We start from the raw sequence: 16,849 nt of genomic DNA, 5'->3' as shown, positions 1-16,849 counted from the left end.
GATGGTGCTGACGGATTTGCCTCTGACTGAAGAGGACATCAAAATTGACAGGGCTCACAGGGCACTTATGCAGAAACCAAAAGAAAATGACCCTCCGCGCTCCATAGTAGTTAGATTCGCCGACTACACAGTGAAGGAGCAGATTCTACGGGCAGCCTGGGCACAACGCACAGTAATGTTAAAGATGGAAGATATCAACAGGCAAATCTACCTTGATAATGACTACTCCCCAGAGCTGCAGAGAAAACGTGCTCAGGTCAGATATGTTATTAAACAGCTGAAGCAGAAGAATGTTAAAGTGAGGTATCTGTACCCGGCGCGGCTGAGGATGGTAGTGGGCTCCGAGGAGAAGACCTTCCAGACGCTGATGGACGCAGCACCGACACTTTGGGACATGAATATCCATATCAGGATTGATGAGCGGGATAAAATGGAAAGAGCACTGACCAGGCATAGATGGGAGAGACAGGACAGCCGAGGCCGGCGGAGAAATACGAACATCCTGCTCACAGAAGATGAGTGCAGGTTCTTTTTCCCTTGAAGTGACTGAATTGGCGTAAGTAAGTCGACCTTACTGAAGTGAGGCTGACTTAACATTTAAACAGTTACAGATTTGCCATGAATACGTTTTCTATATGGTTAATTGTTTTCATTATACCCCTATTGGTGTTGTTGGGTTTTAGATATATGCATGTTTATAATGTCATTAATATTTCAAACTTGTCGAGACCAGAATGATCGAGTTGCATAATAGCTGGTTGTTTTGGTTTGCGGTGACAGCGGTTGCAAATGACTTAACATGAGTGAATTACACTCAGCCTTTGGGTCACAGCAGTGCACCCCATGGAGGGGGACTGCTGTTACTACACGCAATGACTGTATCCCGGAGGGATTTTGCCACTCTCCGCCCAGTTACAAACAGGAACTGGCCACTAATGGAGAAGGGCTGGTTGAGGACTTGGAAGTCATAACTATATGTTTATTTTCTGTTCAGTTCTGTGTTCATTCCTTGACATTTATTATTTGTGATCCTGCACTTAACATTTATATCTTGATCAGAAGGCATTGTAATGACAGTAAGGACTAAAGGTTCTGTTATATGGATAATTTGAATGTAGTGAGTTATAACATCAAGGGTCTGGGAAATCCAATTAAGAGGAAAAAAATACTTAACCAGCTCAAGACATTACAATGTTCAGTTGCAATGCTACAGGAGACTCACCTGTCTGAGGCAGCACACCTTAAATTAAAGAGGGAATGGGTGGAACAAATATACAGTGCATCATATGAGAAAGGGAGGAAGAGGGGGGTAGCTATTCTATTTAGTAGATCAGTTTTCTTTAGTAGTGAAAAAGTAATTAAGGACAAAGAAGGCAGATATATTATGGTAAGAGGTACAATTGGGGAAAATAGATTTACCTTTTTGAATTTGTATGCACCAAACGAGGACTGTCCATATTTTTTTAAGAAAATAGCTTCCATATTGGCAGATGAAGGTCAGGGAATGGTTGTAGCTGGTGGGGATTATAACTGTGTACTAAATTCAAATGTTGACCGACTACCAGTGGAGAAGGGGCCCCAATCTAGAAAAGCAACTTCGGTCCTGGGAATGATGGATGGACTGGGGCTGATAGATGTATGGCGATATCACCATCCCAGAGACAGAGACTACACATATGTCCCTAGCTCATGGTAGTTACTCTAGACTAGATATGTTCTGTGTGTCAAAGGTTGATATACATAGGGTGATGGAATGTGAGATAAAACCCATTACTTTGTCAGACCATGCCCCTGTCATAATGAAAATAAAACTAGGTCAAGAAAGACAATTCAGATATTGGAGACTTAATGTCTCAATACTGAACAAGCCCCTAATCCAACAGGAACTACGTGATAAACTGAAAGAATATATTGAAATAAATGATACTGGAGATGTTACTCCTTCTGTTTTATGGGATGGTGCTAAAGCTGTTATGAGGGGACATATTATTCAAATTACTTCCAGGATTAAAAAACAAAAGGGAAGCCAGGAGATTAGAACTGGAGACTGAAATTATAAGGTTGGAAAAAATACACAAAATATCAAGGAATAGAATCATATTAGAATCATTAAAACAGGAAAGACAAAAACTAGATGAGTTATTAACATATAAAGCAGATGGAATGCTAAGATTTACAAAAGGTAAATACTATGAACAGGGTAATAGAGCAAGTAGGCTCCTGGCATTTCAGTTAAGGAAAGCTCAAGCTAGCCGTGTTGTGCCAAAAATTAAACACCCTGATACTAATAGACCCACATCTATGCCAAACGAAATAGCAGATTCATTTGCTTCATATTATAAAAAGCTATACCAAGGACAGGAATTAGCAGGAAGAAATGAGAAGATATCAAACCTTTTTCATTTAATCAATTTGAACAAACTATCACATGAGGAGGCCCAGATGCTGTGTTCACCCATAGCTGCAGAGGAAATAATAGCAAATATTAAAAGGTTAAAGAATAATAGATCTCCAGGGGTAGACGGCTTCCCGGGGGAATACTATAAAATTTTTGTTAATGAGTTAGCTCCAATCCTATGTCAGGTATATAATTATGCACTGGACAAAGGAGATCCCCCAAAATCCTGGTCAGAGGCAATTATTACTGTTCTACATAAAGAGGGGAAAGACCCCACTCAATGTATGAGCTATCGGCCTATAAGTTTGCTCTGTCAGGATCTAAAAATCTTGACCTCTATCCTGGCTAACAGAATACAAAGATATATTAAGAAACTAATTAAGCCAGATCAAACAGGGTTCATTACCGGACGCCAGGGCACCAATAATGTAAGAAGAGCTCTAAATCTACAAAGTATTGCTGCTGACAGAGAAATTCCATCAATGCTTCTCAGCTTAGATGCTGAGAAAGCTTTTGATAGGTTGGATTGGACATTTTTAGAACAGTCACTGACACACATGGGTTTTAATCAAACATTTCTTAGCTGGATTAAAGTGTTCTATACGAACCCGAGATCGAGAGTTAGAGTTAATGGCCAATGTTCTGAATTTTTTGAGCTGGGAAGGGGGACTAGGCAAGGGGACTCACTCTCACCAGTACTATTCGCTCTTAGTATCGAACCCTTAGCCGAATTAATTAGAAGTAATCCCCATATACATGGAATAAGAGATGAGGGTGGTAATCAACATAAGATAGCTTTATATGCTGATGATATATTATTATTTATTGAAAACCCTATCACCTCAATTCCATCTCTTTTACAAAATCTCAATGAATATAGTCAAGTGTCTGGTTATAAAATAAACTGCTCCAAGTCGGAAGCAATGATGATCTCTGGGACTTGGCCTAGCCAGCTGGATGATACAGTGTCCTTTCGTCAATCTAAACAGGGCTTTAAATATCTAGGGGTCACACTCACTCCCCAAATAACACGATTGTATCAGGCAAATTATAAAAAAATATTTGACACAATGAGAGATGATCTGGTGAGGTGGGATGTGCTGCCCCTGTCTCTACTGGGTAGGGTGGAGGCTGTTAAAATGAGTCTCCTGCCAAGACTTTTATTCTTGTTTCAGTCTCTTCCAATCAGGATTCCGACATCAGCTTTTAATATGTTAGACAGGCTTATATCCAAATTTATATGGCAGAATAGGAGACCAAGAGTGAGACTTAAAACACTTACTCTCGGGAAGGATAGGGGTGGCCTTGGCCTCCCTAATATAAAACACTACTACTGGGCAGCGCAATTAAATGCGATAGTAGCCTGGATTAGTATGGACACAGAGACAGGATGGGTTGATATAGAACAAAATTCACTACCAGGCATACCTTTATCTGTTTTGGCTTTCCTTAGTAAGCAGTCTCAAAAGAAGGTGACAATTAAGAATATATGGGTGAAACACACTTTAAATGTGTGGTTGACAGTTCAAAAGAGAATTAGGGGAACAGATGCCCTTTCGAGGGCCATGCAAATAGTTGGAAACCCAGAATTTCCACCTTCAATTACTGATATCACTTTTAAGAGATGGGCACAAATAGACTTAAAGATTATTGATCAATTATTTTGTGATAATATTTTACAGCCATTTTCATATTTCCAGGATAAATTCTTATTAGCCCAAACTGATATGTTTAGGTATTTTCAGATTAGGCATTACATTATGAACCATAAAGATTGGAATACAATTAAAAATACTCCAACAAACATGGAAAAATACTTCATTAATATAATCAAACAAGTCACCTACCAAAAATCATGTCTCTCATATTTATCGAAACTTGATGTTGGACATACCAGGTAATACTTTTTACATTAAAAGGAAATGGGAGCTAGAACTAAACATCGTGATTGAGGACGATGAATGGGAAAAAATATGTATGAGATGTCACAAGGGCATTAATAGTAACATGTGGAAGGAGTTTGATTGGAAGATGAAGACAAGATTCTTTAAGACACCCCTGGTGGTTTCAACATTTATAAATGATCCTGATGTAATGAACTGCTGGAGGGAGTGTGGAAAGGTCGGAGACCATTCACATATATTCTGGGATTGCCCAGAGAGAATTTTTTTTCTGGCAGGGCATAAAGAATGAGATAGATAAAATTTTGGACATTGACTTATCATTTAACCCAAGTCAATTCCTACTCGATCAGACTCCTGAAAACATGTACACTAAAGACCAACAGTATTTGTTGCATATACTATTGATGACAGCAAGAAAAATAGTGACATTAAATTGGAGGAAACCACAGCCACCTACAGTGACTCAGTGGAAACAGAAGCTGAGGGAGGTGTATGAAATGGAGGCTTTGTCTGCTCAACTACAATTGAGGTCTGATGTCTTTTTGAGGAGATGGTCACCTGTAGTAGATTACCTCTTTACTTGAGAGAAAACCCAAATTATGTGCCTTGATGTTTTTTTTTTTTTTTGCTCTCTGAGTGCTGCAGGGTCAAATATGTTTGTTATTTACACTGCTAGGCTTATTATATTAGTCTTGTCAAGGAATTTGATGTTCTGTACTGTGTTGTTTAATAAAAAAAAAAAAAAAGTTCAAAAAAAAAAAAAATTAAAGAGCAGGGTAGACCAACACCTCAAATTGACTTGGTGAAAAAGGTAGGGAATAATACTCGTTCCTTTCAGCTCTCCTGATACGAGAAAGTGAATTGGCTAACAGCAAGTGACCCACATCAACAACAGTAAATAGGCTACTTTAGTAATATGTCATGGATGGACCAAAAATATAGAATCTATTTAAAATGTTTATGCTGAGTATATTATATTGGAATATATATTTTTCTGGATATGAATTAAACACAGCTACAATTTGGAAAACATTTTTAAACAAAAACACAGCCGAGAACATTTCACACTACAGACCTGGATTAAAAGTGAAGGGTTATCAAAATTGTGAATAAAACATTTCTCAGTCAAAATAAGTCAAATATAGGGAAAGTGTCATTGAATGAAATGTGTGGCACCCAGCTCTGTTTGGCTCCCCAAGGTCAGTGCTTGTGCCTATTCCAGAACACTCTGCTGTTACTGCTGAGGTTCCTGACGAAGAGCTGCTTTCAATAATGATCAATTTTTAAACAACATGCCACAATTTTAAAATATAAAATATTAAAATATACCCGGGCAACATGATGGTGTAGTGGTTAGCGCTGTCGCCTCACAGCAAGAAGGTCCGAGTTCGAGCCCCGTGGCCGGCGAGGGCCTTTCTGTGTGGAGTTTGCATGTTCTCCCCGTGTCCGCGTGGGTTTCCTCCGGGTGCTCCGGTTTCCCCCACAGTCCAAAGACATGCAGGTTAGGTTAACTGGTGACTCTAAATTGACCGTAGGTGTGAATGTGAGTGTGAATGGTTGTCTGTGTCCATGTGTCAGCCCTGTGATGACCTGGCGACTTGTCCAGGGTGTACCCCGCCTTTCGCCCGTAGTCAGCTGGGATAGGCTCCAGCTTGCCTGCGACCCTGTAGAACAGGATAAAGCGGCTAGAGATAATGAGACTGGGATGAGAAAATATACCCCCCCAACACCACCATCATGTATATTGGACAGTAGGCTAATGGGCCAAAAGAACCTGTTATTTCACAGTTTGTGACCCTGCCAACAATCAGCCAGATCAGAGGCAAGAGTATGAGCAAAATTGATGTGTTTTTTCTTTTAAAATCTGGAAATATCGTAACCGACCAGCCTCCCCTGTTTGAAAGACTACCAGCCGCCACTGGGGCACAAGTTACAATCCATTACATTTTGGCGGTGATCCGGATCCCGGAATTTTTTAAAGGATTCTTGGTGGAGGTCTGCGCGCTCTCAGTGCTTTTCTAGTTGCCATTGGAGTCATTCTGGCTGATACTGCAGATTCTGTTCTGGGACTTTGTACATCAAATAACTGGGTCCGTCAAAGTTTTGATCAAGAACAAAGTGCAAAAAGGGGCAAAGGGCAAAGTGTGTTTATGGCTTATGAGCTAATTATCCAAGATCATGAGATTGAGGCTCACTGGGTTAGTCTAAAAATAAATAAAATGACATAACTTGGAGATGAACGTATCCATAAACTTCCGAAATGTTCAGACGCATGCAGTGTTTTTATATGCAACCTGTGCAACTGTAAGCTACAAAATCATGAACTAATACAAAATTAACGACATATCTAGTAGCAAAAACAGAGTTTTCACCTTCAGCTCTTTGCTATAACGCTGTTTTCCTTACCATGATATGGTGAAACTCCACGATTAACGAAATTAAGAAACTCCTTTGCGGTGCTCTGGACAGCTTCCTTCGAGGTTTTCATGACTAAAGACTGAAATAAGAACAAAAGCCGATTATTTAATTTAAAAAAAGGTGTATTAACTTACAAGTGCACACGTCAAACCACTATTCAGACATCAAAGGTCTACTGCTATGATGTAAAGTCTTTCATACTGAGCTGACCTGCATAAAGGTTTAGTCAGTCAGCCTGAGATCACAGCAATAAACCCAGCAACACCAAAGAGACTTAAAGTGGCGCGAGAGGCGGAAACGTCCGACTACTTCCGCATTCTTCTTCTTCTGAGTTTAATGGCGGTTGGCAAGCCGGCTTAAAGGTACATTACCGCCACCTACTGGATTGGAGTGTGGAACAGACGATCTCAAGTCAACTTTATTGTCAAATATGCTATTGAGGTTTTTCACCCACGTGACCAAGTCATGTGATGCATCGTTAGGCTGCCATTTTGGACGTCACGGCTCGAATCAGTTTGAATGCGAGGAAGGCGACAAACGAAAAACATAAAAGAAAAAGGAGCGAGATGCAGAAAACACCACTATCCAGCGACGTAGGGCATTTACAGGGCGAGCAGAGGGAGAGGTATTTGCAAAAATTGAGGTTAGCAGGCTTAGAGAACGACGTTTACCTGCTTCCACCAGGATTGTTCACTGACGTACGGAAGTACACGAAGCCCTCGTCTTTACCTGACTTCGGCCCACATGATCTGTATACCTATATCGTTAAAAACCCATCGCCATACACAGGTATTGATCTGAAAGCGTATAAGAGTTTGGATGCCTACAAATATTTTGTGTCAGGCTGGGTAACCTGCCTACATCAGCGGGTCGTCCCTGGAGCCGGTGGTCACCATCTTATTACAGCTAAGGTTTGTTCACATTTTCATTTACTTTCGGTCCTCAGGATAAACAAAATGTTATTAAATGTCATTGAAATAACTTCTTAGTCTGTTGAGACATGGCCCGTTATAAATTTGCTGTTACCAGGCAATGACCAAGAACTGTATTATTAGGGTCGGTGTCTGTGTTGTAGCAGTGTACTAGCAGCTAGCTGTTAGCACTAGCTAATGTCAACAACATAGTAGCTAGTATGTTACTGTAGCAATGTTTACGTTCAGTCATTTGGATGACTGTTACAGGGTGTCCGCGGGGTTTTAAAAAGTATTAAAAAGTGATGAATCAAAAACGCAAAATTTAATGGCCTTAAAAAGTCATAAATTTGGTCAAAAGGTATTATTTTTAAAGAATAGGTATTATTTTTTTCTTTTGGACAATGACTGGTTTCATTTTGATGAAATAGGCAAAATAAAATAAATCCTTTCTTGCTTGCGCCGCTACTTCAAAAATGAATGTGTGATATGAACTTGATATTGACGTCATATCAATGCATTGTATTCATTGGTCGATAGAAATCTGAAATCGTCTGCGTGCACATAGCTAAGTCCAAGTGGAGACGGAAAGCAGTGCTAAGTGAACCAGTATCTCTTCATCGAATTCTAGCGGGTGGCAAAAAGTTTAGAAATGGGGAAATGTAAGTTTTCCCGATCCTGGCTCCGGGATCCAAGCTTTCAAGCTTGGATAAGGCCTGTCGTCGGGAACGACAGGCAGGCATACTGTAAAGTATGCCTCAAAATCATTAATATTAATTGGATGGGGGCTAATGCGCTCAGGTCGCACATGAAGTCGGAGAAACATGTCAGGGGAATGCGCGGTCGTGGGCAGCAACAGTCTATCACCTCGACAGCTAGCACTAGTGCTAGTGCTATACCAACGGCCACACCACTGCAGCTGCACGAGCAGACCAGACCCGTGGACCCGACTCAAGACTTGAAGATTGTGCTGGGAGGCAATGCCACGCTTCGGGCGGAGACTCTGTGGTGCCTTAACACGGCTTCAAAGCACCAGTCTCTGAACTCGAACCATGGGAATAGGGGAGCTATTTGGCGCCATGTTCCCTGACTCCGTTGTAGCCAAGTCGTTCACTTGCGGAAAGGACAAAACTGGTTACATTATTCGATTTGGCCTCGGGGCATTTTTTAAAAAGGAGCTGACGAAAAACATCTGCCAGGCTGGGCACTTTGTGATTATGTTCGACGAGAGCCTCAACCACTCAAACAAAAAGAAACAGCTGGACATCCATGTCCGGTATTGGGAGGATGGAGAAGTTAAGTCCAGATACTTCGGGTCTCAGTTCTTGGGTCATGGGAAGGCTGAAGACTTGTTACATCAGGTAAAGGTAAGTCAACCCTCTTGTTTTTTTTTTGTTTGTTTGTTTTTATTTTTATTTATTATTATTTATGTGGTGACATTCACGAAAATCCATTGGAATCAATTGGAAATATTTTACTCGCAAGCCATCAACGAAGCTAACGCCCGAGAACATGACGATGATTCCAACGTCGAATCAACGCCCTTTTGCTATCTGGGTCCGTATGCGGTTGAGGTCATATTAATAATTCACACTGGAAAAAGAGACCATTGTTCTTAAGAAAACAAAACGTTATAAGTATGAAAAAATAATTAACCACCAAACACAACAATAATTTCCACACATGGTATATATCAGTTACACACTTTTATAAAGGTAAAACGAAGGGTTTTATTTTTCAAATAAAGAAGTTTGGTGGCATTTTCTACTCCGTCCGCCATGTTTCTAAACGGTATTTTTTTTTTTGTCTACGCACGTGTAACAGAAAAGGCTTTCCGTTATGATGTCTGTCTCCACCTGCGTGCGTTTGCGCTGCCCCTTGTTAATTTGGTGATTGACACTTCAGCTGCACCCGGTTAACTGCGGTCAGCGCAAACGCACGCAGGTGGAGACAGACATCATAACGGAAAGCCTTTTCTGTTACACACGCTTTATTCACTTGGCCAATTTGTTAGACTTAGAGTTTTCGGCTCTTTAAACGGAAAAGCGGAGTTTACGGGGATATTTTTCTTACGCGCCCGAAACGGATGGATTTGAAATGTAAACAAGAACAGTGCCTGGTTTTCTCGGGTTTCTATAATGACGTACGTCATTCCGCAGCTATTTGAGTTGATGACAACATTTTTGTCTGCTTGTTTTTTTTTTTTTTTTAATCAAATGCTGTATAGGATAGATTCAACTAGTTGACTCTAGACCTGTGTTCATTGCAAGTAATCAAATGTACAGTAAAGCTGTATCTGAATGATAATTGCAATGATGCTTTCTCTTTTGTCCATTCACAGGAGTGTGTTGCACCACTGAACATGAGGGAGCTGCTGTCCATTGGCATGGATGGGCCCAATGTGAATTTTAAGTTCATGGAGCTCCTCCAGGCAGAGCATGCGGAGCTCTATGGTGGTGGAAAGCAACGTGTGGATGTGTTCCTACACACCGCTCTCGGCACCACACTGACCTCTTGAAGTTCATCCAGAGTCTTCTGCTTTTGTCACATGGCCAAGCCACAGTGGAAAGAGGCTTCTCCACCAACAAGGAGGTGGAGACGTGCAACCTGCTCGAAGAATCTTTGGAGTCACTGAGGTTGATCTGCGATAAGGTCAGCAGCTGTGGTGGGGTCCTCCACGTCCCTTTAACCAAGGACCTACTGGCCTCTGTGGCCTCAGCAAGGTCCCAGTATAGGTTATATCTTGAGCAGGAACGAAAGAAGAGGGAGAGTGCTGCTCATACTCTAAAGAGAAAGGCTGCAGAGGAAGAGCTGGAGGAGCTAAGGCGGCAACGGAAAGTCCTCCAAGAAGTCTGCATCATCCTGGAATGCGATGCCAACAAGTTGGCTGAGGAGGCCGAGGGGAAGGCTGGGTCTAAAATGGCTGAGCTAATTACAAAATCCAATTCACTTAGGAGAAGATATAAAGAGAAGAAGGAGGAATTGGTGCAAATGGACAACACTATCCAGGACAAGGCTATGCAGCTGAGGCACTTGCCATAAAATTTTGATTCTCTCTAGTCAGCGAGGATGGTTTTGAGCACGTAGTTGCTAGAGATCCTCCGTTGGTAAATGTAATGATACTTTTATTGATTGAGCCCTCACAGGGATTAAACATGGTTCTTCATGGTTCATGGTTCTCTCTCTCTCTTTCTTTTTTTTTTTGCTTCTCCAAGTATTTTGTTAATTTCCCGGTTGGAAATTAAATAAATGTGCAATATTTTTGTCTAAATCTCTTCTTTTGTAGTATTTGTAGCTGTCGCCGAATGGTTGGAAGTCAGTCTTCAAGAAGGTTGTAAGTTTAAATCCAGTACCATTTCATCACTTAAATGAAGCAAACCACCCCACCTCACATTGTTACTGTAACTAATGCCCTGTTGCGAAATATGCAACCGAGTCTCCTGGATAATGGTAATGATGTAAGTAAGTGTTGGATGACAAAATCTATGTGCATGTCACAAAATCTTTCTGATTGATACTTGGTGCAATTCGATGTCGTGGTGGTTGTAAAAAAATCTGAAGGTAGTAAAAAAAGGTATTAAATGGTAGTAAATTGACTCAAAGATTGGTGTATATACCCTGTGTTAAAACCTTTCAGTCTCAAGTTTTTCCTTTACTGTATTTACTAGTTTACTGTAATTATGATCCGGCAGCTATTTACACCGGATCCAGTGTAAATAGAACCCGGACCTTCTTGCTGTGAGGCAACAGCACTAACCACTACACCACTTTGCCGCCCGGAACAGAAGATTGTCAGGAAAAAAAACAAACAAACCAAAACTAAATGTTCTCTATTACACCTGTTTCTTTTAAAAATGTTATTAGTTGGCCATATATACTGTACAGGGTGTCTCAAAATAGATGCAACCCATTAATATTATAATAATTTATTACTCAGACAAGCAGCTCCAAAAAAGATTACATTTTCTAGAAGCTGATATTATAACCATTACAAAACTAAATATTTGAGGTCTCTAGCTCAAAGGATACATCTGTTAGGGTTTTGCTGGGATTCGAACCTGGTTCGTTGGTGTGATAATCCAGCAAACCCCCACTAGGCCACCAGGGGGATGACTCAAATGCAGAGGCGTGAGGCAGAAGTAGAAAAAGAATCAAAAGGTTTATTTAAACTATATACACTATATACAGGGCAAAACAAAAGACAAAAAAAAACCAAAGAGTATAATCCAAAAGAAAAGCAAAGTGCAAAAATACAAAAGCTAAGAAGATCAAAAAACACAGTACAAAGGAAACTGGAGATAAACATAACAGCACAAAGACTCCGTGACAAGAGGACTGAACTCAGGGGTATAAATAGACAAACTAATTAAGGACACAGGTGAAGATAATTAGGCAATTAACACAAACTCAAAACACAGGAACAGTGGCGGCCTCTAGAGGCCAAAATGAACACGACATGAAAAGGAAATAACAGCGGCCTCTAGAGGCCAAAACAGTCCTAGTCCTAACAGGACCCCCCCCTCTAGGAGCGTCTCCTGACGTTCCCAGGGCGATCCGGATGGGCCGAATGGAAGTCCCGACATAGTTCTTTATCAAGGACATCCCGAGCAGGAACCCAGCAGCGCTCCTCAGGACCATAGCCCTCCCAGTCCACCAGATATTGCAACCCGCCGCGGACCCGGCGGGAGTCAAGCAGGCGATTCACAGTGAACACAGTCTGCCCCTGGAAGATGCGGGGGGGTGGGGGGTTCCTAGGGGCAGGGGCATACGTAGACGTCAGTACGGGCCGTAACAGGGAAACATGGAAAGTGGGGTTGATCCTCAGAGTCCGGGGCAACTGGAGCCGGTAGGAGACAGGGTTCACCCTGCGCACCACCTTGAAGGGGCCAATGTAGCGAGGAGCAAGCTTGCGGTTCTCCACCCGCAGTGGAAGGTCCTTAGTGGACAGCCAAACACGCTGCCCAGGGCGGAAAGCGTGTGCAGGTCTTCTATGGCGGTTGGCCTGAGTCTGGTTGGTTCTGGAGGTCTGTATGAGGGTCTTCCTGACCTTGCTCCAGGTCTTGCGACACCGTCTCACATATTGGTTGACCGAGGGCACCCCCGCGTCCTCCTCCTGGTCCGGGAACAGAGGTGGCTGGAACCCGAATTGGCACTGGAATGGCGACAGCTTGGTGGCCGATGACTGCAGGGTGTTGTGGGCGTACTCCGCCCATGGCAGCCAGGTGCTCCACGATGTCGGGTTATCCATAGCCAGGCCTCGCAGGGTGGTTTCCAGGTCCTGGTTGAGCCTTTCCGTCTGACCATTGGACTGTGGGTGAAACCCAGAGGAGAGGCTGGCAGTGGCTCCGATGACCTTGCAGAACCCGTGCCACACTCGGGAGGAGAACTGGGGCCCTCGGTCTGAGACGATGTCCTGTGGAAGACCAAAGACTCGGAAGACATGATTAAACAAAAGTTTCGCAGTTTCAAGAGCAGAGGGGAGTTTGCACAGTGGTATGAAGCGGCAGGCCTTGGAGAATCTGTCAACTAAGACCAAAATGACCGTGTTACCTTGTGACTCAGGGAGACCCGTGATAAAGTCGACTGCTACGTGGGACCAGGGACGCCGGGGAATGGTCAGAGGATGCAGGAGACCCTGGGGACGCTGTCGTGGGTTCTTGGTTCTGGTGCAAACCTCACAGGACAGGACAAATGACCTTACTTCCTTCTCCATGTTAGGCCACCAGAAGCGTCTTTTCAGGAAGTCCAGGGTCCTCCGAGCTCCCGGGTGGGCGGTGAGAGGGGAAGAGTGACCCCACTGGAGAACCTTGGCCCGGGCTTGATGTGGGACGTACAAGAGGCCTGGTGGCCCCGTCCCAGGACCGGGGTCCTGGCGTTGGGCTCGTCGGACAGCCTCCTCAATACCCCAGTGGACAGGGGCCACAATCCGGGACACAGGGATAATAGGCCCGACTTCATTCTCCCTGTTAGTGGCAGAGAACAGTCTGGACAGTGCGTCAGGTTTGGTGTTCTTGGAGCCGGGGCGGTATGAGAGGGTGAAGTCAAACCGACTGAAAAACAGGGCCCACCTAGCCTGTCGAGGGTTCAGTCTCTTGGCTTGCTGGAGGTACTCCAGGTTCTTGTGGTCAGTCCAAACCAGGAATGGATGTTGTGCTCCCTCCAGCCAGTGCCTCCACTCCTCAAGGGCCAGTTTGACCGCTAGCAGTTCTCGATCCCCCACATCGTACCGGGACTCAGCAGGACTCAGGCGGTGGGAGAAGTAAGCGCAGGGGTGCAGCTTTCCTTCCGAACGTTGAGAGAGCACCGCGCCGACACCACTGTCCGAGGCGTCCACCTCCACGATGAATGGTTGGGAGGTGTCCGGGAGAACCAGAATGGGTGCTGTGCAGAAGCGGTCCTTGAGGTCTTTGAACGCCTTTTCTGCCTGAGGAGACCAGCCATAAGATCCACCTGTCCCTTTGGTGAGGTCTGACATGGGTGCTGCCACAGAACTGAAGTTCCTGATGAACTTGCGGTAGAAGTTAGCGAATCCTAAGAACCGCTGAACCTCCTTAACGGACTTGGGAGTAGGCCAATCCCGGACGGCCAGGGTCTTGGCAGGGTCCATTTGGAGTTGGCCTGTCCGTACAATAAATCCCAGAAAGGAGACCTCGGGAACATGAAATTCGCATTTCTGGGCCTTGGCGAACAGATTGTTCTGTAGCAGCCTCTGGAGAACCTGGCGGACATGGTGGCGGTGCTCCTGCACGGTCTTGGAAAAGATAAGGATGTCGTCGAGGTAGACAAAAACGTATAGGTTAATCATGTCCCTTAAGACGTCGTTGATTAGGGCCTGAAAAACAGCTGGTGCGTTGGTGAGTCCGAAGGGCATCACCTGGTATTCGTAGTGCCCAGACGGGGTGTTAAAGGCAGTCTTCCACTCGTCTCCCTGTCGGATACGGATGAGGTGGTATGCGTTCCGTAGGTCCAACTTGGTGAAGACGGTGGCGCCTTGGAGCAGGTCGAAAGCTGTGGACATCAGCGGAAGGGGATATCGGTTGCGCACAGTGATCTTATTCAGGCCCCTGTAATCAATACATGGTCGGAGCCCCCCATCCTTCTTGCCGACAAAGAAGAAGCCGGCTCCAGCAGGTGAAGTGGAGGGTCGAATAAACCCAGAGACCAGGGCATCTTTGAGGTATTCCTCCATGGCCTTGCGTTCTGGCTGAGAGAGTGAAAACAGTCTGCCACGAGGAGGGGTAGTCCCAGGGAGCAAGTCGATGGCACAGTCGTAGGCCCGGTGCGGAGGAAGAACGGCGGCCCTGCTCTTGCTGAATACCTCCTTGAGATCCCAGTACTCTGTGGGAACTTGAGATAACTCGGTGAGATCAGGGGGCTCGGCAGGAGACACAGGAGAGCTAGAGAGCAGACAAGAGGCATGGCATGCAGGGCCCCATTCCACAACCTGGCTTGTTACCCAGTCTATGCGAGGGTTGTGGCGAGTAAGCCAAGGAAGGCCTAGAATAACTGGGAACTCAGGTGAAGGAATCAGGTGCAGGGATATTTCTTCCTTGTGACCTTGAGACTGGAGGAAAACTGGAGAAGTAACTTGGGTGACTCTTCCATCACCTAACGCTTGGCCATCGAGGGCAGACACAGACAGAGGGACTTCAAGAGGTGCAGTAGGTATATTGATGCTTTGGGCGAAGTGAATATCCATAAAGTTCCCAGCCGCCCCTGAGTCTATCAAAGCTTGACAAGAGTGGACAGACTCACCCCAGGAGATGGAGACCGGGATGTAGATTCCTTGGCCAGGGAGTCCGGGAGAGAGGGTAGGCCCCGTCACAACCCTCCCTCGGCTGGACGGGGCGGTCCTTTTCCCAAGAGTTCGGGACATGATGCTCGGAAGTGACCAGGCTTGCCACAGTAGATGCAGCACTTGTCCCTCCTTCTGCGCTCCCTCTCAGATGCGGAGAGGCGAGTACGACCCACTTGCATGGGTTCTGGACAGTCACTGAAGGAGGTAGACGGTCTCCAGGTAGAGGTAGGGAGGCTGGGGGGGCTCAAGGCTTGGTGGCGTTCTCTCATCCTGTTGTCCAGACGAATAGCATGTGAGATGAGGGTTTCGAGGTCACTTGGGCATCCAATAGAGGCCAGACCGTCCTTGATGGGGTCAGACAGACCATGGTGGAAGGCTGACACCAGGGCAGTCTCGTTCCATCCACTTACTGCTGCGAGTGTTCGGAACGAGATGGCGTAATCTGCGACGCTTCCTCCTTGCCGGATGGACATGAGCTTTCGGGCTGCGTCGGTACTGATGTCTGCCTGATCGAAGACCCGAAGCATCTCTTCAGAAAACAGCTGGAAATCAAAGCACTCAGGTCCCTGTCTTTGCCAGATAGCAGTAGCCCAGGCTCGCGCCTTACCAGCTAATAAGGTGATCACAAAGGCAATCTTGCGGCGATCCGTAGTGTAGGTGGTAGGCTGAAGCTCAAAGGTGAGTTGACACTGGGTAAGGAACTCTCGGCACTCACTGTGCTTGCCGTCATACCTCTGTGGTGCAGGAAGGCTGGGTTCGCGAGGTGAAGAAGGCAGCATTGCAGGAGGCACTGGAGCAGGAGTGGGAGCTGGATCAGGAGCAGGAACTGGATCAGGGGCAGGAGATGCAGGCAGAGATGTCAGCTGTGCCAGGGTTTTCCCAATTTGCTGAAGCAGTTCCTCGTGGCGAGCGAGGGCCTCACGTTGGCTGGTGAGCGTACGTCCATGAGCGTCCATGGTCGCTCCGAAGCGTGTCAAAGCTGCCATAATTCCCTGAAGGTTGGCCGGGTAGACAGTTGAAGCAGCCTCTGCTGAGTCGGTCATGACGGAGTCTTTCTGTTAGGGTTTTGCTGGGATTCGAACCTGGTTCGTTGGTGTGATAATCCAGCAAACCCCCACTAGGCCACCAGGGGGATGACTCAAATGCAGAGGCATGAGGCAGAAGTAGAAAAAGAATCAAAAGGTTTATTTAAACTATATACACTATATACAGGGCAAAACAAAAGACAAAAAAAAACCAAAGAGTATAATCCAAAAGAAAAGCAAAGTGCAAAAATACAAAAGCTAAGAAGATCAAAAAACACAGTACAAAGGAAACTGGAGATAAACATAACAGCACAAAGACTCCGTGACAAGAGGACTGAACTCAGGGGTATAAATAGACAAACTAATTAAGGACACAGGTGAAGATAATTAGGCAA

At 44.8% G+C, this 16,849-nt stretch overlaps 1 protein-coding gene across 2 annotated transcripts in view; it reads right to left on the bottom strand.

Annotated features, from left to right (window-relative positions):
- The window catches only part of dnpep (aspartyl aminopeptidase), a 44,715-nt gene extending 37,686 nt beyond the window's left edge, over positions 1–7,029 (bottom strand). For both annotated transcript variants that reach the window (XM_060918987.1, XM_060918988.1), the window contains exons 1-2: positions 6,931–7,029; positions 6,709–6,799 (exon numbers count right to left, since the gene is read on the bottom strand). In XM_060918987.1, the coding sequence (XP_060774970.1) occupies positions 6,709–6,799; positions 6,931–6,936 (97 nt within the window). In that variant the 5' untranslated portion in view covers positions 6,937–7,029. The remainder of the gene's footprint in view (positions 1–6,708; positions 6,800–6,930) is intronic.
- Between the last annotated feature and the right edge of the window lie 9,820 nt (positions 7,030–16,849).

This window comes from Neoarius graeffei, chromosome 4 (genome assembly GCF_027579695.1).
Source record: "Neoarius graeffei isolate fNeoGra1 chromosome 4, fNeoGra1.pri, whole genome shotgun sequence".
Taxonomy (NCBI): domain Eukaryota; kingdom Metazoa; phylum Chordata; class Actinopteri; order Siluriformes; family Ariidae; genus Neoarius; species Neoarius graeffei.
The sequence above is the reverse complement of the archived record's forward strand: the minus strand, read 5'-3'. Positions and strand labels throughout refer to the sequence as shown.